This window comes from Sus scrofa, chromosome 6 (genome assembly GCF_000003025.6).
Source record: "Sus scrofa isolate TJ Tabasco breed Duroc chromosome 6, Sscrofa11.1, whole genome shotgun sequence".
In the NCBI taxonomy this organism is placed as follows: Eukaryota; Metazoa; Chordata; class Mammalia; order Artiodactyla; family Suidae; genus Sus; species Sus scrofa.
Window position 1 is genome coordinate 67307980 of NC_010448.4, and position 25432 is coordinate 67333411.

General features: G+C 62.7%; 3 protein-coding genes across 24 annotated transcripts in view; 1 reads left to right on the top strand and 2 right to left on the bottom strand.

Annotated features, from left to right (window-relative positions):
* The window catches only part of ESPN (espin), a 32472-nt gene extending 23874 nt beyond the window's left edge, over positions 1–8598 (top strand). For 3 of the 5 annotated variants that reach the window (XM_021095253.1, XM_021095254.1, XM_021095256.1), the window contains 3 exons: positions 131–276; positions 360–626; positions 2741–4961. In XM_021095253.1, the coding sequence (XP_020950912.1) occupies positions 131–276; positions 360–626; positions 2741–4504 (2177 nt within the window). In that variant the 3' untranslated portion in view covers positions 4505–4961. Of the gene's footprint in view, positions 1–130; positions 277–359; positions 627–2740; positions 4962–5434; positions 5515–5604; positions 5617–7656 lie in introns of those variants that run through there. The other 2 variants (XM_003127530.4, XM_021095255.1) reach the window with 1 other exon arrangement.
* Positions 8839–13463, bottom strand: TNFRSF25 (TNF receptor superfamily member 25). 11 transcript variants are annotated; one of them, XM_021095263.1, is made up of 10 exons: positions 13352–13463; positions 12760–12877; positions 12434–12568; positions 11895–12062; positions 11722–11800; positions 10674–10729; positions 10469–10576; positions 10246–10280; positions 9631–9811; positions 8839–9432 (listed from the first exon to the last, which is right to left on the bottom strand). In XM_021095263.1, the coding sequence occupies exons 1-10, from the start codon at positions 13391–13393 to the stop codon at positions 9110–9112; spliced, it is 1245 nt and encodes a 414-aa protein (XP_020950922.1). In that variant the 5' UTR covers positions 13394–13463; the 3' UTR covers positions 8839–9109. The 11 variants fall into 11 exon arrangements, with proteins under 11 accessions (XP_020950922.1, XP_005656052.3, XP_013844197.2 ...); XM_005655995.3 differs by lacking the exon at positions 13352–13463 and adding an exon at positions 12988–13118 and having other exon boundaries at positions 10246–10283; XM_013988743.2 differs by lacking the exon at positions 13352–13463 and adding an exon at positions 12988–13118 and having other exon boundaries at positions 10246–10283; positions 10469–10588.
* PLEKHG5 (pleckstrin homology and RhoGEF domain containing G5) overlaps positions 8839–25432 on the bottom strand; it is a 56970-nt gene continuing 40376 nt past the window's right edge. For 5 of the 8 annotated variants that reach the window (XR_002344873.1, XR_002344874.1, XR_002344871.1 and 2 more), the window contains 24 exons: positions 24717–24846; positions 23468–23570; positions 23007–23067; positions 22591–22682; positions 22000–22136; positions 21579–21724; positions 20824–21036; positions 20557–20745; positions 20181–20276; positions 19467–19517; positions 19041–19190; positions 18638–18748; positions 18349–18498; positions 18127–18264; positions 17824–17943; positions 16566–16698; positions 16358–16473; positions 16072–16265; positions 14835–15611; positions 12760–14565; positions 11895–12568; positions 10246–11800; positions 9631–9811; positions 8839–9432 (listed from right to left, as the gene is read on the bottom strand). Coding sequence is in view for 2 of the 8 variants with exons in the window: in XM_021095258.1 (XP_020950917.1) it covers positions 14831–15611; positions 16072–16265; positions 16358–16473; positions 16566–16698; positions 17824–17943; positions 18127–18264; positions 18349–18498; positions 18638–18748; positions 19041–19190; positions 19467–19517; positions 20181–20276; positions 20557–20745; positions 20824–21036; positions 21579–21730; positions 22000–22136; positions 22591–22682; positions 23007–23067; positions 23468–23570; positions 24717–24846 (3117 nt within the window). In the remaining 6 variants the exon portion in view is untranslated. Of the gene's footprint in view, positions 9433–9630; positions 9812–10245; positions 11801–11894; positions 12569–12759; positions 14566–14830; positions 15612–16071; positions 16266–16357; positions 16474–16565; positions 16699–17823; positions 17944–18126; positions 18265–18348; positions 18499–18637; positions 18749–19040; positions 19191–19466; positions 19518–20180; positions 20277–20556; positions 20746–20823; positions 21037–21578; positions 21731–21999; positions 22137–22590; positions 22683–23006; positions 23068–23467; positions 23571–24716; positions 24847–25432 lie in introns of those variants that run through there. The other 3 variants (XR_002344872.1, XM_021095258.1, XM_005656001.3) reach the window with 3 other exon arrangements.

A 25432-nucleotide genomic window follows, 5' to 3' on the forward strand; every position in this document is an offset into this window, starting at 1 on the left:
CTGCCCTCTGGGCCCCAGAGAAGGCCCTGGCCCTCCCTGACCTGGGGAGGGGGCAGCAGAAGGCAAGTAGAGGGCGACGGGGACTCAGAGACCACACCCAGCCAGCGTCTCCTCTCCTGCCTCCGCGCAGGCACCAAGTCTTTCAACATGATGTCCCCGACGGGCGACAACTCGGAGCTACTGGCTGAGATCAAGGCAGGCAAGAGTCTGAAGCCGACACCACAGAGTAAGGGGCTGACCACAGTGTTCTCGGGCAGCGGGCAGCCAGCCTCCCAGGTAGGTGACCCGACGGATGCCCCCGCCCCGGATGCTCTCGCCCCTGCCCGCCCAGCACTCAGCCCAGCCGCTTCTCCCCACAGCCCGACTCGCCGCTGCCGCCAGCGTCGCCTGCGCCGTCACGGGCCCGGAGCCCCACTCCTCCTCCAGCCACAGGGTCCCAGCCACTGCTCAATGGCAGTGTGGCGCCGGCGCCGCCCGCAACCCCTGCGCCAGGTGTGCAGCTAGACGTAGAGGCGCTCATCCCCACGCATGACGAGCAGGGCCGACCCATCCCCGAGTGGAAGCGCCAGGTGATGGTCCGCAAGCTGCAGCTGAAGATGCAGGAGGAGGAGGAGCAGAAACGGAAGGTGGGCGGAGTAGGGCTTCCCAGAGGGCCCCGGGGTCTGCACCTGGGCCCGCAGCCCATTCCCCCCCCCCACAGCCCTTTCGGTCTCAAGTGCTCTCTCCCCTTGCCTTTTGGAAAAAGCACAACTAGACCCCCAACCCCCGCAACCTGTTCTTGAATGAGTTGGCAGTGCTCATCAAACTCTGATATGCCTTCCGATCGCCTGCGATCCTTTTAAAATGCCTGCTTTGATTCAGATGCTCTGGGTGGGACTGGGATTCTGCACTTGGGACCAGCTCTGGGCTGAGGCGGACCCTCCTGGTCCAGGAACCACACAGGTAGCTTTTGGTCATGGTCAGACTGGCCTCGGCTCTTTCTCTGCACTGTCACTCTCCAGGCACTGATACTGAGCATCCTCCAGCCTCGGTTTTCTCATCTATCGGATAAGCTAATCATCCCTGGCTGGCAGCAAAGTTTGCCATTGAGCTGCTCAACAAGCATCTCTCTTGGGCACTGTCTGTGTGCCACACACGGCTGTAGCCTCTGGGGATTCACACTGGGTGTACCGGGGCCTGTTCTCAAGGTGGCTGCAGGAGGGCAGGGGGCGGGGTGGTGTCTGCGGGGGAACAGCATCTTAATAGAGTGAGAAGGAGATGAACCAGGGCGATGGGAGTGAGCAAAAGGGGAGGAGCACAGAGGCGGAGGCCAGAGGACTCTAAGGAGGCCCTAAGCTGACCATCCTATTTGGGTTTGGGGTGGTGTCAGGGGAGGAGAAAGTGACGTCCAAGGTAGACTCTTGGAAGATGAGTAAGAGGGGGACAGGGAAACTGGGCAAAGGGCAGGCAGGAAGGACATGGAGAGGGCTGGAAGTCAGAGTGGGCGTGGTGGCTCCAGGACTGGGAAGTGGGCGGGGCTGGAGGCTGTCGGTGAAGGTCAGATCACTAAGGCCTGGCCTGGGAGAAAATGGACTTTCTCCTGGAGGGGTGGGAGCGGGGTTAAGTGGGGAAGGGGCGGCGTCCTATTTATGTGTGGGGAGCATTTGTACGTGGCACTGTAGTGAGCTGGAATGAATGGGGAGGCCTGTAAGGAGGTGATGGCAGCGCCTCCCCCACCAGGGAGGGAAAAACTTGGCACTAAAATGAGGAATAGATGAGATTATAAGAAGTGCCTAGGAATTCCCATTGTGGCGTGGCGCAGTGGTTAACGAATCCGACTAGGAACCATGAGGTTGCGGGTTCAATCCCTGCCCTTGCTCAGTGGGTTAAGGATCCCGCGTTGCAATGAGCTGTGGTATAGGCTGCAGAGGCGGCTTGGATCTGGCATTGCTGTGGCTGTGGCGTAGGCCGGCAGCTGTAGCTCTGATTCAACCCCGAGCCTACGACCCTCCATATGCTCCGGGTGCGGCCCTAAAAAGAACAACACCAACAAAAGAAGAAGCTCCCAGCAGGAGTTCCCCAGTGGGCTAGTGGTTAGGATTCAGTGCTTTCACCAGTGCTGCCCCACATCTGGGAACTGAGATCGCACATCAAGCCAATGCATGCTATGGGGGGAAAAAGTGCCTGGCCAGCTGAGCTTTATAAATTGTATTTATCATTCCAGGAGCCAGAGGGGGTGGGGACAGGAGTAGAAGCCACAGCTTCAATTTGAAGCCTCTCACTCAGCAGTGAAACGGACAGCCTGGACAGGGAGGGCTTAGGCCTCAGGGGAGTTTGACTAGGGGTCAATCTCTCCGGGGGTAAGGAGAGGCCTCGCTGGGATTCGGCCTCGAAATCGCAGACACTGGATGTGGGGCGGAAGAGGGCAGCTGTGTGTCGCAGCTTCAACGCCTTTTGCATGTTCCTTCGGTGGTGTAATGAGCAACCCAGCCAGGTGTGGAGACCCCACCGCCGGCCCTGCCTCTGCAACAGCGCCCGACGACCGGCTGTGTCCCCGACAGCGACCCAAGTGGACACTGCCCAGCGCCTGGAGCAGCGGCCTGGGCCGAAGCCTCGCCCCAGCGTAATCGCCCTGCAAACGCAACCGCGCGGAGCCATTACACCACCCAGGACATGCAAAGGGCGCCCCCCGGCGGCCGCTGCGGGAGCCAGGCCAGAGGGAGACGCGCCTCCCTCCCCTCTCTTGTCTTCCCCGCCTTAGCTGACGGCCGCCAGCTCCTGCTGCTACCCCCGCGAGGGCTGGAGGTACTCCCGCGAGTACAACGCCATCCTCGGGCCCTTCGGCGAGCTCATGACCGAGGCCGACATCCTCCGCATCGAGCAGCAAATCGAGAACCTGCAAGTGTTGCACAAGGCGCAGAAGCTGGAGGCGCGCCTGGAGCAACTGGAGTTGGAGCTGGAGCAGCTGCTGCCCATATCGGCCGCCCTGTCGGCGCCGCGCTTCACCGTCGACCCGCGCCGCATGCACGGCCGCGCCGCCAGCCTGCCGGCCTGGTGCAGCAAGATCTCCACGCTGCTCAAGAGCATGGCGACGCTGCTGGCCACGCTGGGCGGACGGCCCGCGCACCTGGCCGAACTCCTGGCCGCCGACACAGGCCAGCCGCTGCCTCCGCTGTCCGACGCCCCCTGGCGGCCGGGCCCGCTCTGCTTGGGCCGTTCCCATTCGCTCAGCTGGTGCCGCGAGGCCGTAGCACGCGAGATCCTCGAGTGCGGCGTCTCGGTGCAGCATCTCCGCGCCACCTACGAGCGACGCGCCCAGGGCCCGGCGGCCCCGGGCGGCCCGCGCCGAAAGCTCTCGCTGCCCGCCGGCGCCCCGGGCCGTGAGCCCATCCTCGAGGAGGACTACGTGGCGGCCGGCCCCGGCAAGCCGAGCAGCGCCGCCGCCGCTGCCAACGGCCTGCTGCCCGCAGAGGAGCCCCTGGACGTCCTGGGCCTGCCCGAGGCGCCGAGCCTCCAGGCGGCGCTGCCCGAACCCGAGCAGCTGGCGCGCAGGCCGCCGTCCTCCACGGAGCTGCGCGGCGTCCAGGACTACATCGACATGCGCAAGGAGCGCATCGTCTACCTCTTCCTGGAGCATTGGCGCAAGTGGACCTTCCGCGGCCCCGGGCGCCATGCCCAGGTGCGCCTGCGCAGACTGCTGCCCCGCGTGGTGGCGGCCGGCGCCGGCCTGAGCCCGCAGGCCGCCGCCGCCGCCCCCCGGCCCCCGACGGGCGACGGCCGGGACCGGCGGCTGTTGCACCTGCTGAAGCAGCGGCAGGTGGTGGGCAAACTGCTGGGCCACTGGCGGAGCCTGCTGCGGAGGGTGCCAGCGCGCCAGCCCCGCGGCCCCGGCCTGGCGCACGGCTTGTACTGGCCCGAGCACTTCCTGCCGCCTCTTGACGGCAGGGCGCCCCCGACCTACGACAGCCTCACGCTCGACCTTTTCATGCTCGGCTACTTCCAGCTGCTGGAAATGGGCCTGAGCCGCGAGGAGCGCAAGTTCCGCCACCTGCTGTGCTACGAGATGTTCGACCGGCTGGGCAGCCACCCGTGGGAGCTCATCCGTCTCTTTCACCGCGTGGTGCTGGAGGAGGTGGAGACCGGCCGGCGCCGCTGGAGCGATGGCTTCGAGGACCTTAGGCGCCAGTTCTTCGGAGACACCCCGGAGGCTGAGCCGGCCCGGGAAGAAGAGGCGGAGATGCCGCTAGGGGAAGGGACAGAAAAGGGGGAGAGGGAGCCGATCGAAGAGACCACTCCAGCTCAGATGGGCGACCGGCCTGAGGCCCCGACCCCCGCGCCGCAGCTTCCACCCCCGCCAGCCGCGCCTCCCCCGACGTCAGCCCCTCCTAGTTCTGGAGCCCCCGCCGAAGACCCCCTGGAGCTGGTATCTGAGATGGGCGAGTTCAGCAATGAGGACATCTGCCGATACATTGACCGAAGCTTCTCCTTCTGGAAGGAGAAGGAGGCAGAGCTTTTTGACATCTGAGCCGCAGAATTCGGAATTTACCCTTAAGCATCTTAACCCGGGCCTGGATGCCCTTCGGATGTCTTCCAGAGGGCAGAAGCCAGCAGGAAGAATCCAGGACAAGACGAGTGGCCTTGGAAAACCCAGAGTGCCTCAGCCTTTTCGATGCCATCTTGTCGGGATGTGGGGCATTGGCCGGAATGGGCGGGGCACGCACAGGGCAAAGCAGGTGTTGCCCTGTGCCCCTACAGCGATGCCTGGCTCCGTGTGGAGCCAGATGGAAGAAGCAGTCCCTCTGAGTGTGGGACCGTGGGTCCCGCTTGGGGCTGTGTGGCTGTCTTTCTGTCTTTGGTTTTTCCTTGGAGGTCACAGCTACCTCTTTGGTGAAGATCAAAGGAGCCATGTGTGCAGTGTTCGTGTGACGTATGCAGATGCATTTTCCTCTGTAACGTGCGAGTAATAAACACCTTTGCTGTAAGCTGCCTGTGTTGGATGCCCCCCGCCCCCTACCAGCTGAACACTGGTAGAGCTGGTGTCTACTCCCTTTGAGAACAGGACAGGCATGGGCCAGAAGGTTCTTCACAGTGGAAGCAGGGATGAGTTGGAGCCTCTGAGCTGGCAGGGTCTGTGGGTGTCAAGTATGAGTCTGCCAGGAGATTCTGGGTCACTGGCCCGGAGCCATCCATCCACCTGCCCCCCAGTGGGAGATCTTTCTCTGCTCCCCTCCCACACTCAGCTCTGACCTCGCTGGCACTGCCTCTAGGACTCAGGGACCCAGGTTATGGCATTTCCATCCATTTGTCCTGTAGAAGGGCATCCAAAGGGCCTCTTCCTGCAACCCTATCTGTGTCCCATTGTCCCTGAACCCTGCAGGTCCTCTGGGTGGGGGTGAACCCTCTGGCCCCTTTCTCCCAGCCCATGCCGGCCCTGAAGCCTTGTGCTGTGTTTCAGGAGGAGGAGGAAGAGGCCTGGCTGGCCAGCATGCCTGCCTGGAGGCGGGACATCCTGCGGAAGAAACTAGAAGAGGAGAGGTGAGCAGGCGAAGACGCGGGGCTTGGCAGGGTGTCTTGGTCGCATCCCTGAGATGGTGAACCAACTAAGGCTGTCTTTTTTTCTTCCAGGGAGCAGAAGCGGTGAGTGTGGGGCTGGGCCTGACCTGTGTGTGTCCCCATCCCCCCCCCCAGTCACAGTCCTTGGCTTCTTCATCCAGCCCCATCTTGAGCACATCCCCTCATCACTCAGCCTTTGGCACGGCCTCTCTGCTCCCAATAATGTCACCAGACCCCTCTCTCCCAGTAGCTTAACCACTGCCCCCCGCCAAGTCCAGCTCTGATGCTGTAATTACCTGTTCCCAGTTACCCAGCCCCCACCTCGTGCTCACCTAGCCTTTCTGCCCTGCAGTCAACCCCACCTCAGTATCAGTGACCTACAGCATCTGTCCCTCAGATCTTTCGCTTTTGCCTTTAGTAATCTAGCCCACCGCTGTCCGATAAGTGTATAATTTAAGTCACATATGTAATAGTAAATTTTGTAGCAGCCACAGTGGCAAAAAATAAAAAGCTATAAGTGAACCTAATAGTATATTTTACAGAGTTCCTGTCGTGGCTCAGCAATAGTGAACCCAGCTAGTATCCATGAGGACGCAGGTTCCATCCCTGGCCTCCTCAGAGAGTTAAGGATCTAGCATCGCCATGAGCTGTGGTGTAGGTTGCAGATGCGGCTTAGATCCTGCATTGCTGTGGCTTTGGCGTAGACCGGCAGCGGTAGCTCCAATTCAACCTCTAGCCTGGGAATCTCTATTCCACAGGTGCAGCCCTAAAAAGGCAAAAAAAAAAAAAAAAAAAAAAAAGATGGAAAGGGAAATTCCTCAAAAAAATGATATATTTTACTTAACTCAATATATCAAAATTCAGTATAGAGTAATCAGAGCAATTATTGAGCTTTGTACGCTCTTTTAAAACTGAGTCTGGGAGTTCCCGTCGTGGCGCAGTGGTTAACGAATCCGACTAGGAACCATGAGGTCGCGGGTTCGGTCCCTGCCCTTGCTCAGTGGGTTAACGATCCGGCGTTGCCGTGAGCTGTGGTGTAGGTTGCAGACGCGGCTCGGATCCCGCGTTGCTGTGGCTCTGGCATAGGCCGGTGGCTACAGCTCCAATTCAACCCCTAGCCTGGGAACCTCCATATGCCGCAGAAGCAGCCCAAGAGATAGCAACAACAACAACAACAAAAGACAAAAAAAGACAAAAAAAAACAAAAAACAAAAAAAAAAAACAAAAAAAAACTGAGTCTGCCAGGCATGATGTGCCTTTTGTGCCTGCAGTGCATCCGCATCCTGACATTTCAAATGTTCAACAGCCACGAGTACTTAGCAGCGACCTCATCAGCAGTGCAGATCAAGCCATGCGCTAATAACCTGTCCCCAATTACCCAGCCCCTGTCTCCCAGAAATGAGGTCCCTTTGCTCCCAACCCCAGATACCAGTAACCCAGGCCCCAGTAATTTCCTGCTCTGCCCCCAGACTACCGCCTCCTCACCCTCATCCACACTGTGACCCAGCTCCTCTTTCCAGTAACACCCCCAGCCACCAATAACCCAGCAAAGCCTCTCGCTCACACAGCCCCTATGTGTGGGTTCCCCAGTGACCCCAGTCAGCCCCCAGTCAGCCCCCAGTCAAGCCCCTCTGTCCCTAGCAATCCACCCCCATTGCCTCCTAACCCAACCCCGTCCCCCATCAGGTAGCCTTTCTGCTACTACAACCCGCTGCTCTGCCCACTGGTTTTTGTGTTTTGTGTTTTGTTTTTAAGGGCAAGGCATTCGGAGGTTCCCAGGCTAGGGGTTGAATTGATGCGGTAGCTGCTGGCCTACACCGCAGCCACAGCACCACAGGATCTGAGCCGTGTCTGCAACCTACACCACAGCTCACGGCAATGCCGGATCCTTTAACCCACTGAGCTAGGCCAGGGATTGAACCTGCGTCCTAATGGATGTGCTGGTCAGATTCTTTAACCACTGAGCCACGAAGGAATTCCCTCGCCCACTGTTCATTAGTCCCTCTGTCCTCGGCAACCCAGCCCCTGCCACCGGTAACCCACCCCTTGCCGCTGGTGGCCCCTCCTGGGGCCTGGCTGGCCCTCTCACGCTGGCCGGGGATTCTGCCCCCACCCCATGCCTAGGAAAGAGGAGGAGCGACAGAAGCAGGAGGAGATGCAGCGGGAGAAAGAGCAGTCGGAGAAGCTGCGGACACTCGGCTACGATGAGAGCAAGCTGGCGCCCTGGCAGCGACAGATCATTCTGAAGAAGGGGGACATCGCTAAGTACTAGATGCCGCCCTCCTGCCTGCAGCCTTGCGAGCTTGGGGGGCCCCAGCCCCCGACCCGGCCTGCCCCGCTCGGGTGGAAGGGCTGGGAGCCGCACCGCCCTCCCTCCCGCACCGGATCCCCTCTGTGACCGCTACCCCGGCCCCCGCATCCTTAGCCCGCGGGCGACGCAGGAGCGCGCCCGCCGCCGCCGCCGGCGCAGTCGCCCAGAAAAAGTGCCCAAGCTGTTAACGCAAAAAGATGCTGCTTATTTGCATGCCTATTTACATACATTTGCATGTTCGTTGAATGTCAAAGTGTGCAGAGCTCTCCCCAGCCCCGTAGGTGATGATCTCTTTTCCTGCGGGGGGCGCGCCCGGCTGCCGCCCCCTCCCCCGCACCCCGGAACCCGCGTTGCTGGCGCATCCTGGGCGGAGGCAGGCCCCGCGCTCGGGGAAGGGGCTTTCCTCCCATCCTGACCCAGATCTGCGCCCGGCCCAGCCCCGGCAGCATTTCCCATCCTGGCCGAGGGTTTCCTCTCAGTCATTTGTTTACCAGAAACGGTGGAAACTGCAAACTACCCGTTGGGACGGAGTTGCCGCTCCTGGCGCCCCACCTCTGCCGCCACCTCCCTCAGGTCTGCGCGCCGTCCGCAGCCAGGCCCCGCACTCCCCGGCCCGTTTCACTGCCCCGGTGGAATGAGTGGAGGACGAAAGACCCTGGACCTGTGTCTCCAACTGCTGCCTCCCCGGTCCCCGCGCCCCGCCGTCTCGCGCCCCCGCCGTCTCGCACCCCCATTAAAGCTCTCAGCCGCCCGGGGCTCAGGTTCACTCTCACTCGCCGTCACCGCGACTTCCTCTCTCCTCGGGGTAACTGGGCCACGGCGGAACGGGAGGGGCAGGTTTGGGCCTCGCACCAGAGACCACACTGGTCTCCACCGGGGGTCCCAAACCCTGGGACGGCAAGACTTGTGGCCCTTTCGACGCCCCCTGCCCGCCCCCGGAAACCCATCCCGGGCTGCCTAAAACCCGCGGCCCCGCGGAAACACCAAGCAGTAGCTTTTCTTCGTAGATTTAATACCAAGGCCTTGGCCAAACTCGGGCGGAGAAACAGCTGAGCAATCTCAACGCCCTCCCGAGCCTCAACGCTGATGCTTCCTCGCCTTAGCTGGAACCCTGGGGGCGCGCAGGGGTGAGGCTGGCTGGCGCTGCTACGCAGGGCCGTGCCAGGGGCTTAATAAGTGACATTAAATGTCTACACGCATAAGTAACCGTACTTAGGGCTTCTGCAAGGGCTACCAGAGCCCCGAGCTAGTGGGTGGGCCCTAGCGTCACGGGCCACGCTGCAGGCGGCTCCGCAGGTCCTCGGCGCAGCCATCCAGCCCCATGCGTTCCAGGGCCGCGTAGACGGCGGCCAGGCCGGCGGGCTGCTGCTGGCGCCAGCGCTTGAGCATCTCGTACTGTTGGTCGCGGAAGCGGCCGACCTCCACCTCCACCGCCTCGATCTCCGCCTCGCGGAGCCCCAACGTCCGCACGAACTCCTTCCAGCGCCTCGCTGGCACCGCGTCCATCACGTCGTAGAGCTGCGGGCCGGGCTGGAGCGTGGAGGCCGCCGAGCCTGCGGGGGGCGCTGGTGAGGGCGGGGACGGCGGGCCTGCAGATGGGCCAGAGAGAGCGGAATGGGGAATAAGGGCAGGAGTCAAGCAAGGGACAGGGGCCCGGGGCAGGACCGCGTCAGGAGGTCCACCTGGTCAGGGGATGGAAGGTGGACACATGGCCTCAGGAAACCACAGCATCTCACCTGGGACTCAGGAGAAAGGGGTCAAGGCCTCAGGCCTCTGAAGTCCCTTACCAAGAGCTCTGCTGGGCAGCTGGTCCCAGGGCCATGTCACTTCCGGGCTGGGCAGCTCCTGGGTCTGGAGAGAGCCGGGGGACCAGCTGCTGCCCACCAGCTGGACAGTGCAGACCTTCTCACTACTGCCGGCTGCCACCAGAGGGGTGTGGGTGCTGTTTGGGGGTGAGAGCTGCGTGGCCTGGAAGACAAGAGAGGCCCCGGGTCAGCCCTGCTCGCCTAGCGGGGCCCCTTTGCTGGGGCTCTGCCTGGGCATGGGCACCCCTGGCTCAGGCAGCAAACATTGCCCAGCCGCCAGGCTCTCTCCCTGCGACCCCGTGAGGGGTTGCGCCCTCTGCCTGGAATGCCCTGGCTCTGCTGTCCTGGCAGAGGCCTCGTCGCGGTGGCACCCATCCTGCTGAACTCTTAGCTCCCGTTTATCTGTCTGGTTCCCAGTAGACTGAGGACAGGCCCTGAGCTGCTCTCATTCCCTGGCGGCTCGGCACGTGTGTTGGTCAGTCTCCTCCGTGCCAGCCACCATGCCCCACACGGGATCACGGGTTCTAATGAGGCCCCAAGCTCTCCACTCCAGAAGCCTGGCTCCCTCTCTTGCTAGAACACCACTGAGGATCTCACCTGTAGGGGGGTCAGGGCCTCCACTCCAGCCTCACCTGCTGAGAGAGACAGAGTTGAATCAGGCACCAAGCAAGGCTCCTGAACCCCGGTGCCAGTCCAGCTGCACCCCCTTCCCAGCACATCCTGCCTCAGTTTCCCCCTCCGAATCAGGGCTGAGTGGGCTCTGGGCTGCCCAGCCTGACCCCAGGCCTCCAGGAGTGTGCGTATTCGCCTGCGCACCTACCGGGAACCATGGCCTTGCAAGGCTGGCAGCGGCGGTATGTGTAGGTCAGGGTGGCGCCAAGTAGGAGTGGGGCCACCAGGCCTGCCAGGAGCACCTGGACCCAGAACACTGAAAGAGCAGCTGGTGGGTGGTGGGTGGCAGCTGTCCCCCAACCACCCCTTGCCCCCGCCAGCTCTCCCACTCCCTTTTCTAGCAGACCACCTACTGTGCCTCCAGCCACAGACAGCCACACAGGGCTCAGGACAGCTCCCAAGGGTGCTCCTGCAAGGGGAGGGGATGGGGTGGAGGGTGAGTGTGTACACACTCAGGACCACCTGGCATCCTCTCCATCCTGGAGGCCCTTCTCCCCGAGAGCCTCACTCTACCCTAAGCTGCCAAAAGGTCACTGGCATCCCAGGAACAAGAGCAACAAACCCGGATTCCTGAGCTGCTCCTAGACTAGATCGGGGGAATGTCAGCTCCGGGATTTGTCTACTCTGTTCCCTGTTGTTTCCCCAGCAACCAGAACAGTGTCTGGAAATGATGCTCAATAGACACTTGCTGGAGGTCCCGTCGTGGCACAGTGGAAAACAAATCCGACTAGGAACCATGAGGTTGCAGGTTTGATCCCTGGACTCCCTCAGTGGGTTAAGGATCTGGCACAGCCATGAGTTGTGGTTTAGGTTGCAGGTGCGGCTCGGAGCTGGTATGGCTGTGGCTGTGGCATAGGCCAGCAGCTGTAGCTCCAATTAGAGCCCTAGCCTGAGTACCTCCTCCACATGCCATGGGTGCAGCCCTACAAAGCAAAAAAAAAAAAAAAAAAAAAAAAAAAGACACTTGCTGAACAGATGAGTAGATAAAGTTAATCACCCCTTAATCATCACCCCGGATGGAGCCTACTCAAACCCCCAGGTTCCGATGGGGAAGCCACAGATTGGAGAGGTCAAGCAACTGGCCTGAAATCCCTCAGAGAACGAGGGGCTGATCTTGACTCTCAGCCCAAGTTTTGAGGCTCTGTTAATGGTGACTCTGTCTGTAAGTGACACATCTTATCCTCAACACAGGGCTGGAACGTTACTAAAGGAAACTCTGTCGTAAAAAGATCCGCCCCCGTATTGACCTGACATCAGCTGAATGCAGATTTCTCTTTACCCTCCAATGTTTGCCTAAAGTGGGCCCACCCACTGCAGGGCCAAGCCCCCTCCTCCCTGCCCCTCGAGTCCCCCTCTGCTCTCAGCCTCCCTTCCCCAAGCCCAGGGCAGCCAGGAAGTTACGTGGGACAGGACACGCAGCTGTTGCCATGTTCGTAGAAGCCAGGCAGGCAGGCCCCACAGTGGGCGTCTTTGCTGGAACCTGCGGTCCAGGAGATGGCGTGGGTCAGGGTGGGAGAGAGGGAGGCAGGGACAGGTGGGCCGGGGGGTAGTCAGCCCGGAATCGGGATACTCACAGGGTTCCTGGGTGTGGCGGTGCAGGGCCCCACAGTCTGTGCACCGGCGGCAGCGAAAGGGGGAGCCAAGGAGACACTGGCTGACAACGCACTCCATGAACCAGCCTGGCCTGCAGCCGCAGTGGGTGTCCGCCACCGCCGAGCAGTTCTTCAGGGCCACCTGGGGGGCTGGTTGGAGGTGGGGGGCGGGGGAGACCGAGGGAGCAGAGGCTGTCAGAGCCAGAGACCCCCACAGAGAGGCAGGACAGGAACCCCGGGGAGTGGAGATGGGGACACCAGAGACAAGGCCACCCCCAAAGTGAGAGAAGAGGGGGGATCGCCACAGAGCAGACCAGAGGCTGGGGCGCGACCAGGGACAGGGTGGTCGTCAGGATGAGAGCCCACAAAGGCAGCCCAGGCAAGATCTGGGGAGAGGGCCTGCCTGGTGGGCACGGGGCCCTCCCAGCCCAGGGTGGGACAAGCCAGCCTCTTCCGTCGGAAAGACCCTGGCCGGGGCTTGTCCTCAAGAGTCCCTCACTGAACATGAGGCAGCCCCTCACCCTGCTCATCACAGGCCTGGCAGCGGGCACAGCGGGTCTCGTGGTGGTTCTCCCAGGCCAGGAAGGTGCCCTGGGGGCACGGGAGGCAGGTGGCAGCGCCGCAAGGCTTTGTGCAGGGCGCCTTCAGGTAGTGACCTGTGGAAGCCAGGCTGGGGTCAGTCAAAGGCAGTGCCCACCATTCTCCCCCTCCCTGTCTCTGTCTCCCTACTTCCCTTCCGCCCTCCCCCGACCCAATCCCCAGCCTGACTGCCACCACTCCCGGCCCACCTGTCCCCCCAGTCGGCCCTCACTCGCCCCCAAGTCCCTCCTCCCCTTCAGCCACTCACCGGCTGGACAGCCCCTGCAACAGACCAGACCGTTCCTCTTCTGGTTGGGGACACAGTCACAGTGGGCGCTGGGAGTGCTGCCCTGGCCCCGGGCACCGGGCAGCAGGAGGAGGAGGGCCTGGGGGACAGGGTCCGCTGGTTCCCAGCCGCACTGCCTGGCTGGGAGCCTCTCTCCACCCAGTCTCCCCCCACTCAGAGGCCCCAGCTTCTGCCCTCAGGGCAGCCCACCTGCCGGGTCCTTGGGGGCGGAGGTGACTGACTTCCTTCTCCTGCACACACCAGGCTTGGGAGAGGCTGACTAGAAAGTTCCTGGCAGCCCCAGCACATGTTTCCCTTCCACCAGGACAGGAATCGGGCAGCCCCACCCCACCATGCTTTAGGTAAGGTGGGGAGACCATGCTCTCTCTCCGCCTGGGGACCCCCCCCCCCCGCACCTCCCTGGGCCCTGAGCGGGTGTTTCCTCTCTGCGGAAGGGCTCCGCCCCAGTGGAGCCGCTAACTAGGTCGGAAGGGGGACTGGCCCGGCCCCTCCCTCCACTGCAGGGACCCAGGCCCAGCAAGGCCCCAGGTCGTGCCCCCAAGTCCCCACTCACCACAGCTACCACCACCGCACATGGCCCTGGCCGCAGCTCCATGGCCCTGGGCGCCACGCTGGGCCCTCCAACCGGGGGTTCCCCGCTCCGCCTGCCCGCTGTGGTTGGGGCCCAGCCTGGTGCCCGCAGGGCCCGCCCCCCACCCCAAGAGCCCGCCTCAAGGCGGGGGGGGGGGGCAGGGCGGGGCCATTGGTCCCTGGAAGTGAGGCCTCAGCCTGAGGTCCCTGCACCTGAGCTCACCTGAGGCAGCGGGTGGACAAGGTGGGTGACAGCCGGGTCCCCATGCCTTGTTCTGGCTTCACCCCTGAGACTACAACTTCAAAGCTCTCCCATTCTGGCCCGGGAGGGGTTGGGCCAGAAGTTGGCAGGTGAGAGACCCCCAGCCCCCAATACTGCACAGTCCCTGCCCTGGGGGGGGGAGTCCTGGAGGGCACTCTCAGCAGAGGCCCACCCTGGCCTAACCTCACAGGGGTGGCTCAGGGCCAGGTCCCCTAGGGCACCTCATCTGGGAGGGCACCTCCCCACAGCTCTAATGGTGGGCCTCACAGCTGTGGCCGGGGACAGGGGTGGATCCTGAAAGGACTGGTCAGGCGATCTCTGCCCCGTTAATTCATTTCTGCTTCCCACAGCCCCTTCCAGCCATCCCTTCCCCACACCCAGCCCCTGGAGGGGGCAGGAACCCGGGGAGGCACGCGAGTGCACCCAGAGTCCAGAAAGGGGGGACTTCCAAAAGCAAAGGACTCTTTCCAGTGGAGTATATACAAGTCTTTATAAAAGAATCAAAAGCTCAATAAATATGCAACTTTACACAGAGCCCAACCCAAGCCTGGGGTGGCCAGAGGGATGGGGTGGGAGCGAGGCGCCTGAGGGCAAGGGAGTGTCCCCTTTGGGGCCAGATGAGGGCGGAGGTGGGAAGGGTTGCCAGGGTCCCAGCCCTGGAGCCCAGCCGGGAGGACTGGCACTGGCGGCCTCAGGGAGTATTGGGCAAGGGACCCAGTCTAGGCTGGGGGGCAGGTTAGTGACAGTGGCAATGGTAAGGGGCCTGCAGCCCGGGCCTCTGCTGAGCCCTCCTCCACTTCCATCCAGCCTGGCAAAGTGCACACTGGGGCCTGAGGGCGGTGGCAGGGGTCCTGCCCGGCCCTCTCCAGGAGGCATGTTGTCTGCTGTCCCTTGGTCAGTGGCACCCCTGGGGGCCTCCCTCTGCTCAGACCTCCCTGCAGTGGAGAGGAGGGGAGAGAGAGTCCTTCCTTGACTGATGGCACCTGGCGGGGCTCCAGCCTCTCTGCCCTCCTCCTGGGCATCCTCAGGCCCCTCCCCTGCTGCCCACCCATGGACATCCTCACTGGGCACTGGGACAGGTCTCAGGCTCCTACTCCCCTCCCCAGGCATGACCGTGCCCCTGACCACTCCCGGCACTCAGGGCCCCCAGTGCCAGCACCCGGGGCCACCTGTCCTCCACCCCAGGCCAGGCCAGGCCACTCACGAGGCAGTGAGGGTGGAGTTGAGCAGCAGAGTGGTCCTGATCCGGTAGAGCTGGGCCAACGTCAGCTTCCTGTGCTGGGCCGAGATCCCCGGCGGGGGCTCAGGCTGGACCTGGGGCAAGGCCTCCAAGGGCAGCTCTCTGCTCCTCCTGGGGGGTCCTTCTGGCTCCCCACCTGGGCAGCTGGCTCCACCCTCCAGCTCTGACAGCCCGGGGCCACTACCAGGGCCCGGTGTCCCCCGGCAGTCCCAGCTGGGCCCAGCCTCCTGAGGGGATCCCCGAGGCCTGGCGCCAGGGACGGTGGCAGCCAAGCAGAGTTCCGACAGGCTGCGGCTGGGGGCTGGGGGCGCTCCCCGGGTAGTGGCCCCTGACAGCAGCTGGAGGAGGCTGGCCTCGGATTTGGACTTGAGCAGGTGGGGCAGACAGGGCAGCAGCTGGACGGGGGTGCGGCGGCGGAGGCGGGGCGAGGGTGGGGGCGAAGGCGCCTGGGGTGATTCTGGGGGCCGGGGGGCCGGCTCCGCCACGGGGGCCGGGGCCACAAAGTCTTGCAGGGAGGTGGGGGAGAGGGTGCCATAGGCGGAGTCCATGGAGCAGGAGCGGCCGTCCGCCGGACACAGGGGCAGCAGCTCGCAGGTGGGCGTGACGGACGAGGCGGTGGTGCTGAGTGAGGTCTCGTCTGATTGGGAGCTGAAGGGGCCACCCTCGAATTCGGGGGACGACAGCATCTCCCCGGGCTCCACCACCACCATGGCCAGGGTCTCCGTGGAGCCGTCCGAGGCGCTGTGGGGCCGAGGGGAGGGAGTCAGCCCCGCCAAAGGACACCTAGACATGCGGCTACACGCCGGGCGATGCGGGAGGGCCACAGCCTCTGCCCTCCCAGAGCCCAAGGCTCAGAGGTGGCAGGCAGGCAGCACGTGTGCCCCCAATGCAGATTATCAGTAACGCTGCCTGTCATGGCCACGGCACTCTCCTGCTGGATCAGCTCTGGGCAGCTACCGCTAATGGATCAGAGGTGGCACTCAAGTTGCAAATCATCTGCCACGTCCCCTGTTGGACTCTGGGGGGGGGGTCAGAGCCCCCACCCCCATTGCCCCACCCCCACCCAATTCATATCGTATAGTCATTCTGAGCAAGGGGCTGTGACTGGGCACTGCCCAGCTTTAGCGGCCTTGGGGTCGGGAGTCCTGGGTGGCAGCACCTGCCCTGCTCGGGCTTGCCGGGTGGGCCTGGGCAAATATACCAGTGCTGAGAGTTAAGGCTGTTGCTGCTTTTGCGCAGGATGGTGGGGGAACTGGCCGCCGAAGTGCTACTGTCCCCTCCTTCCTCTTCCTCCTCTTCCTCCTCCTCCTCCTGCTCATCCTCCTCCTCTTCCAGGCTCTGCAGGTGCTGCTGGCCGCCTGGCTGCTCCTGCATGCGCAGCTGCTGCAGCTGGTTCTGCAAGGGGTGGGTGCACAGGGGCAGCAAGGGCTGTGAGCAGTGGCCCCCACCAGGCCGCCCCGCCTGCCTGCCCACTGTTCCGCTCTCACCTGGGCATTGTAGATGGCATCCACCCAGCCACGGCACAAAGCCTGGCCGCTGGCCTGGAACGTGTAGGCCCCCACAGCGCAGTGGAACTCGTTCAGGTAGATGAGGAGGAAGGAGCCTGGGGAGGAACCGCTTGCATCAGTGTCGGCTGAGACCATGGCCCCTGCCCATCACAAGCCCTGCCCAGAGGCCGGGGGCCCGGCTCCTCACCAGGGTCCCGAAGCTCCCGGCACACGATCCTGTCCACCAGCAGCGGTGGCCTGATGACCTTGGTCCTCTCAGCCTTCTTCACTGCCTTCGTCACCAAGAGCAGGTCCGTGAAGAGGAAGCAGTACACATCCATCTGGGGTAGAGGCAGGGGAAGCCAGAGGTCAGGGCCAGGACAGGGACCCTCAGCCTGTCCCAAGGGGACTCAGAGTTAGTCAAATACCTCCCTGTGCTCAACCCCTACGGGCCGGAGAGGAAAATTAAAAGGAAGAGTAAGAGGACTTTCTTTCACTGAGCAATATGCTTGTGATTCATTTCAGTTAAAAGTTTACATGAGAGAAGAAAAGGGAGGTGATTTTAAAATCATGGTTTGTAGGCTCTGGCTTACACGGCACCTGAAAAATTAACAGGGCAGTGGCATGTTTCTGGCCTGCTCATGGAAAGGGCCCCATCCCTCCCACCAGGAATGCATGTGGCACTGACAAGTGGGCTAGAATGGCACCTGAAGGGCTGGGATCCTGCCGCTGTGTTTGTAAAGAGTAAACTGCAGGCAGATAATCATTCCTCATGTGATCATAAAGTCACTAGGTTGTTCTTTTTTCTGTTTTTACGGTTGCACACGAGGGCATACAGAAGTTTCCAGGCCAGGGGTCGAATTGGAGCTGCAGCCACCGCCCTATGCTACAGCCATAGCCACAGCCACAGCCGCAGCCATGCTGGATTCGAGCCTCATCTGCAACCTACGCCAGAGCTTGTGGCAATGCCTGATCCTTAACCCATTGAGCAGGGCCAGGGATTGAACCCGCATCCTCATCAACACTATGTCGGGTTCTTAACTGGCTGAGCTATAATGGAAACTCAAGTCACTAGATTTTTTTCTTTATTTTTTTTTTTAGGGCCACATCGGATATTCCCAGGTTAGGGGTCCAATTGGAGCTGTAGCTGCTGGGCTCCACACAACAGCCACAGCAATGCCAGATCCGAGCCGCGTCTGCGACCTACATCACAGCTCACGGCAACACTGGATCCTTAACCCACTGAACAAGGCCAGAGATCGCACCTGCGTCCTCATGGATGCTAGGCAGATTCCTTTCTGCTGAGCCATGATGGGAACTGCTCAAGTCACTAATTCTTGAACTGCCACCCAAGTGACTGGGCAGCTGTCTAGGGAGGGGAAGGTTGGAAGGAAGGGGTGGGGTCCAAACCCACAGGGCAAGAGGGGTGGGGCAAGGCCCAGGTGTGTGGTGGTCCCTGGAGTCACCTTGCTGTCCTTCCCCTCCTTCATCCTCAGGCTCCCTTCCAGCAGCAGCTGTCGTGTCTCCTCAGGGGAGGCGCCAGGGATGGGCGCTGTCAGGTCCAGATGGAGAAATTCCCTCAGGAGCTGGGAGGTGGGGGGCAGGTGCGGGTCAGGTCAGGGGCTGGCTCCTCATCCCAGCTGAGGGTCCTCAACTGAGATTCCCAGCCCAGCCCCGTCTGCCAGTTTGGCCCTTCCTCGCTCCCAGCAGGACCAGGTCCTTCCTCACTCCCCCCGCCCCCGCTCCGCGTCAAGGACAGAGGCACCCACCTTGTCCACCTCGTCGTTGCTGCCCTCCACCACCTCGTAGGCATCTATGCGGCTCACCACGGCCGCCAGCCGTTGCCGCTCCTGCCGCTGCCGCATGCACGTGTTCACGTGGTGGATGAAGCGCTCCACCGAGCCGATCTGCGGGGCGGGCCAGGGCAGCTCAGGCCTGGGGTCGGGAGGGGCTGCGAGCCAGGGAGGGACCGGCCCGCCTGTCCTAGTTACCATGGTGACGATGGCCTCCTTGGCGCGCGGCTCGTCTGTCTTCCTCAGCACCGACTTGAGTAGCAGCGGGTACTTGGTGAGCCGCTGGTGGGGCTTGGCCAGCATGTCGCTCAGCTTCAACCGCTGGCACTGCTGGTGCTTCTCCGCCCACTGCGACAGGGAGGCGGGGGCGGGGCTCAGGGCAAGCTCCGCCCACCGCCTGCCCCATCCCCACCCCCCATGCACCTGCAGCCCAGGTGGGCCCACCGTCCAGGGCCCCTGCCCACAAGCGAGCCCGACCCGCCCTCACCGTGACGTAGGCCCGAAAGAGGTCGTTGTCGCGCAGGAGGCCGCGCATGTACTCCATGCAGCCCTCCTCCTCCATGCAGTATCGGATGTAGGGCTTGAAGAGGGAGCCGAACTGCGCACAAACACAGCACCAGTTACTCGTGCTCCCCGCGGGCTGCGCCCTGCACGAGCTTCTCCCTTCTGCGACCACTCCCAGGGCCAAGCTTAGGATCCCTGGTTTCAGGAAACAGCCTCCGCGAAAGCGATCGCCCTCGGCCAGGTAGCAAGGGTACCTCGCCACTAGGGAACATCATCGCTAGGGGTCCTTCAGGGCACTGGTCAGGGAGAGGTTGGGGTGACGGGATGAGACTGGCGCTCCAGCCCGGCCTCAGTGTCCCTGCCTGTGTGCGACGACCCAGCCGTACCATCTTAAAGCCTTTGAGGAAATCCCCAGGCTGCAGCAGCGCCCGCGTGCGCCGCGCCTTCTCCAGCACCGGCGCCATCACGCTGCCCCACAGCCCGCGGTGCAGCCGCGCGATCTCCGGGATGTTGCTGAACAGACGCTCCACCTCCACCTGGGGGCGGGTGGGAGGGAGGTGCGCTCGGCCTCGCCCCTCTCCCAGGCCCCGCCCACCGATCCTTGTTTAACCCCTTTCCCTACCCCTCACTCCACCAGTAGCCTCTCCAACTTTCTCCCCGCCCCGCCCCCTAGCGACAGGCCCCGCCCCCTGGCCACCCCACCTTTTTCAGCCCCACCCCTTGAGGGCAGGCCCCGCCCCTCACCTACTCCACTAGCGAGCCCCTCCCTTGCTTCAGCCCCTCCCCTATCCCGTTACTTCCCAGTACCGCACCTCACACAGCAGCCCAGATTCTTGCAGGTTCAGGAGGCAGCACAGGAACAGCTGTAGGCGCAGGGAGCACGCCGCTGGGGGGGGGGGACGCTGTCCCAGTCCCGAGGCCCCACCCAGACTCTTAGGCTCTCCTCTACCCCTTCCCCATCCCAGGAGGCCCTGAGGCAGTCTGGGTCAGAGAGGGTTCGCCCTTTGAGAATAGACCCTGCTCCCCTAGGGGTCCTCCCACCCAGACCCTGCCTGGAGAGAAGCTCAGGGAGAGTGCCCTTGCCCACACCTGGAACTCTCCTCCAGCTCTGCCCTAGCTCAGTCTCCAAGCTTCTGCCCAGAGGGTGCCTTCCTTGCACCCACGAGCCCAGGACAGATGCTCCCGCCAGGCTTCCGTCCTTACACTCCCCTCCCCCCGTGTCTACCCGTTTTGTCTCCCGTCTAGGGTGTGGGCTGCCTGGCACCTGGCACACAGCAGGTGCTTAGAAAGAGCCATTGACTGATGAGAGAAAGGACGAGGTCTGTGTAGCTCAACCTGACAAACTGGCCCTAAGGCCCCTCCCAGGAATCACCTCCATCTCCGGGGGCAGCCCTTCTCCCACTCCCCCTGCCCCGCTTTGTTGCCTGGCACCTGCTCTTTCTGAAAAGGCCCACATTCGGCTTGCGGCATCTGGAGGAGGCCATGCGGGGGGAGGGCAGGGTGGCTCTGGGGGGCCCCCCACTCACGTTGGTGATCACCCGCAGTTTCTTGATGTAAGAGGCCTCTGTGTGCAGGAGCTCCCACACCGCCTCCTGCTGGTGGCATTGCCGCCGCGTCAGCTTCTGTGGGAAGGGCAGAGTGTCTCCAGGAGCCCCAAGAGCTCGAGGAGCGGGCGGAGCAGAGCAGAAGGGCGAGCCGCCCCACAGGCTCCCTTTTCCCCAGTGGAGCCGCGGAGGTCCCTCAAGGGCTAGGCCGAGCGCACACACTTTCGCCTGCTCTTAATGGGTTAATGATGCCAGCAGCCCAGAGGGCTGCCCAGTGGAACATCCTGTCACCCTAGGAAGGGCCCCGTGGAGCTGGGGGATAACGCCCCCCTCCCCTGAGGGAAGGGGCAGCACCCACCTCATGCCCGTCAATGAGCTCCCGCCAGCTGTCCTCCAGCCGCAGGCAGGCGTTGTCCTCGTCCTCCTCCTCGTCGCCTTCCTCCTCCCATGAGTCCTGGTCGAAGCGCAGCCTCCGCGGCAGCCGGGGCAGCCCAAAGAGGCCGTAGGCATGCAGCTTGCCCTCCAGCTGCTCCATCTTGTCCACCTCCTGAAAGGAACCCCGGGGTCAGAGGCAGGGGGCAGGGCCAGCCAGCTGCCCTGCCCCAGGGCCCACGGGGCCACATACCCGGCCGAAGGCGCTGGTGCTGGGGCCTGAGCTGAAGAAGCCGCTGAAGCGACTGGCTGCCCGGTTCTTCCAGCTGTCGCTGCCACCGCTACTGCTGCTGCCACCACTGCTGCCACTGGGCAGAGAGCAGCTGGAAGGCGTGGGGGGCTCCTGCCCAGGAATGCTCGCCTCCCCCAGGAACTCTGACATGTTCTTTCGTCGGCGGCCGGGGGCCTGGCCGGGGAGCCGTGGTCAAGGCCAGACCCACCCTGACCCCAGGGCCCCACCCCACAGTGGGTTTCCAGGACCTCAGGCTGGCCTGGAAGGGTCTCTGCAGGCCCCCCCACGCTGGGAGGCCACTGCTCCTGAGACCTACGCATGTTCTGGGGGCTGGAGGTCCTGACAGATACAGCTGGGCCACCCCCCGCCCCCCACCCCCGACCAGTGGCCTGAAGCAGGTGGGGAGAACACTCAGGGTCACACGTGCTCAGCTGCACTTAGAAGCACGGGTCCAAGGCGACCCCTGACATGCAGTCATGAACACAGCCAGTAACACACACAGCCTCGCCCCCCGCTCCCCACAGTGTCGGCTTAGACACAAGGCACAGACTCCTCGGGCACGAGTAGACTCTCTGATCACCTTGGCATGTGGTTAGACCCAGAGAGGGCCCTGTATTCTCAGAGCCAGCCCCATTCACAAAAGGGGAGATAGAGGCCCCCAGAGGGAACAGCAGGTCGCCCTCCCCACCCCCAGCCCTGACACAGCCCCTCCTCACCAGGATGTCCAGGCTCTCCCGGCGGATCTGGGGGTCCACGCGCTCCTGGGTGGGGGGCCCAGCCCCAGTAGGCCGCAGGATTGGCAGACTCAGCGACTTGGAGTCCTTCACCCCCTGCTCCACCTTCCCCTCATCCCCTGGCTTGGCTGGGGTCGCATCAGGGGACAGGTAGAGGACCTCAACACCCAGGCTCAGTGGAGGAGGGGGCCCCAGTCCTCTCTCCCCCGAGGATCCAAACCGAGGCCTAGCTGCCCTCCCCCGAAGCCCCGCCCTGCCAGTGCCCATCCCAGCAGAGACACCTGTATGGTAATGAGCCTGCTCAAGGCCATGGCCAACGGGAACCTGAGCCTGGCAAGAGGCACCCATCCCAAGGGAACCCAGCCAGACCCCAGCTACCCTGCCCGCCTGGTCGTCTGCTCACCTTTGACCCGAAGGTAGTGTCCCCCGAACCTGTAGGCCTCGAAGGTGAGGGACAAGGGTGTGTTGGACTGGTCCAGGAAGATATCCACTTTGCCCGGGGCAATGCCCTTCCTTTCAAATACCGGCAGCAGCACCTCCCTGGCCCAGGACAGGACGTGTGGATGCCGGGGGCGGTCACGGGCATCCCACCCGATCTGCAGCCCCTGCTCCGTCCTGCCTGCCCCGAGGAAGGGGGAGACACCCACGGGGTCACACACAGGTTGATGGGCACACACACACCTGCGCACAGAGGATCACACGCTCCTGCACACGTCCACACACAAGCCAACCACCCAGGCCCGCACACTTTCCTGTCTACACACCAGGGCAGACACTGTGACCTCGCCGTCCACACCCAACCACCCCTGGGGACTGGGCCACACGTGCAGGGGTCGGAATACACACACAGGCCCTCATGGCCCGTCCCTTCACCTGGGGATGCACAGCACATGGTGCCCACAAGAGGGGGACCCCCTCATTCACAGCCCACCACACAGACACAGGCGTACCTGCCCCCTCAGCCCCACTGCCCCGGGGGCCAACCAAGCCCTACCCCAGCGACTTCTTCTTCATGGCCGGTACAATCTCCGGCTCGATGTCCACGTTCAGGTCAAATTTCAGGGTGAAGCACTCCTTGCTTGGGTCCTGAGAGGACAGGGGTCTCAGTTCTGCACCTCTCATCCCTTCCCCTCTGCACCCCAGGGCCCCAGATGGGAACCCCAGCAGGGGAGTGAGCGCAGGGATCTCCCAGCCCTCATCTGTCCCAGGGAGGCCCCCAGCTCCCCCACGACAGGAGGCAGATGCTTCTGAGCATCCCCCACCTGGGCCAAGGCGGGCAGGGCTGGGACGCAGGCAGGGCGGCGAAGGAGGCACAGGCCCACCCCGGCCCCATCCCTGGCCCTGGGGTTCAGGGAATAGAAAGGGGAGAGGCTGTCGGCTGCCCGCTCTCCCAGCCTGGCGGCTCCTTACATCTGTGTGTCTCCTCCTGGCTTTTTTCTTGGAGAGTTTCAGGCCCGTGCTCCTCCGGTCCCTGCAAGGAAGCCGGTGAGGGCAGAGGTTGGAGGCGTGGGTAGGCCCTCCCCAGGGTGGGATGTGAGTGGGCCCGGCTGGCTGCCCTTGGCCTTTCCACCCTGAGTAACCAGGTAACTCAGGTTTGCTGCAGGCAAGCCAGGGCCCACCAGGGGCTGTGCGCCCTCTAGTGGCCAACTTGGGAGTCACACCCAGGGTACCTAGTCAGGGGCAGCGTGATCCCTAGTCAGGGGCAGCGTGATCCCAGAAGACCTTGGAGGCTTGCCCTCTGGGAATCAGGGCCAGGAGGGGTCTCCAGGCAGCTCTTCAGAAAACCCTCTGGTCCCTGGACCGGTGATCTGAGACCCAGCCTTGGGACCCTCCCAGGTGTCTGCTGGGTCCGCCGCCGACCCCTCACCTACCCTTTGGCATCCATACAGCTCTCCTCCTCCTCCTCCAGGTCCATCGCAGGGCTGGTGCGTGGGGGGCATGACCGGGTAGACACGTTCCGAGCCAGGACAGAGCCTTTGGAGTAAAGCGGGAGTGGGGTTGTGGCTGCTCCCTCCCCAGCCCCCTCCTTAGCCTTCCGCCATGGCCGTCTCCAGAGAGACCACAGCCTACGACTGACCCCCAACTAGCCAGGGCCCCTCAGTTCTGTGACAATAAAGGACTCAGTCACTGCTTAGCACTTATCTACCCCCAGACTCAAGAAGACACCCCGGGTAATGCCCTGCCCCCCAATACAAATCCACCTGTGGTCTCAGTTTACCCATCTATAAAATAGGGAGAAAGAAGCCCTGCCCTGGGGTTGTTGCAGGAAAGGACCAAAGGCCATGGCTCTTTCTTGAAGGTGTTCCCTCCCCCAGCGCTGTGACCACACCCAAAGTCCCAAGGGGCCCTAGGAGAGGGGAAGAGTCCTTTTGTCCCTCTGACCAGCTGGGAAAGGAGACAAAGCCATCCAACATAGCCAGTAGGTGGTCCCTGGTCAGCAGGAGGGGTTTTTTGTTTCTGGCTGCAAGTCCCTCCCCACCCGCCCTCGCCCACTGCCTCTGCTCACGGGCAGCCTGGGCTGGAGAATCTGCGCAGACATCCCCTGTCCTGAGCACAAGAGGGAAGGGGGCTTCTCCTTGCTGGTCGGGGACCCGGAAGGGGCAGGGGCAGCTGTGGGATGTGCGGGCCCATCAAGAAGGAGCTGGCACTGGTGGAGACAGTCTTGCCCTCGGGCTGGGGAGCCCCAACTTTTTCTCTTGTTAAAAAACTTGTGAAACAGGAGTTCCCATTGCGGCTCAGCAGTCATGAACCCGACTAGTATCCATGAGGATGCGGGTTCGATCCCTGGCCTCGCTCCGTGGGTTAAGGATCTGGCGTTGCCGTGAGCTGTGGTGTAGGTCGCAGATGCGGCTCGGATCTGGCATTGCTGTGGCTGTGGTGTAGACCGGTAGCTGTAGCTCCGATTGGACCCATAGCCTGGGAACCTCCATATGCCGTGGGCATGGCCCTAAGAAGACAAACAACAAAACAAAAAACAAAAAACCTTGTGGAACAAAAGGGACGGGTGGGGACTCGGGCTTCCTTGTCTCCGATCACCCTTCTGATGGCCCTGGCCTGATTCCGACAGTTACCAGACACGGTGGCTCCAGGGCCCGGGTCAGACCCCCTCCTAAAGCTCACCTTGCGGGGGCAGGTCGAAGCGGACGTGCCCATCGTAATGCATGGCGTTGTGGACCTTGCTGTCACAGGCCTCGCAGAGGTTGAGGGGCCCCCGGCGGTGCAGCTGCTGGCAGTCGGCGTGGTGGCATACCTGTGTGGGGAAGGCCGGGGAGACGGGTGGGTCCCGACCACTGCGGTTCACGTTCCTGGGGCTCCTGGCCCCAACGTCCGTCCATTCCCCGCAGAGTGCCTGTGCCCATTATTTCATCCATCGAAAGTTCCCCAAGCACCTACGAGGCAGCCATTCTTGGGGACACAGAGAAAGCAAAGCCCTGCCTGCCAAGGACGTGGTGGCAAGGGTGGAGACCTGGAGTAAGTCACCACGAGGTGGCGCTGCGAGGCAGAGAGGCCACCAAAAAATGATGCCAAGGCTGCCACTGAGTTGACCCAAGGCAGGGTCTGAGCGTCCTTCCCCTCCTCCGTGCCCAGGGCCTCTGCCCTCAATCCTGTGCCCTGTCTGGCTCACAATAGCTGACCCCACCTGGATTTCTAAGTTAGGGCGTGAAAGGGCTAATGCAGGAGTCAGGATGGTGTTGGCATCTGCCCAGGTAAAGCCTGGGCTTTTTTTTTTTTGCTTTTGCTTTTCAGGGCCCCACTCGCAGCATATGGAGGTTCCCAGGCTAGGGGTCCAATTGGAGCTACAGCTGCCGGCCTACGTCACAGTCAAGCCATGTCTG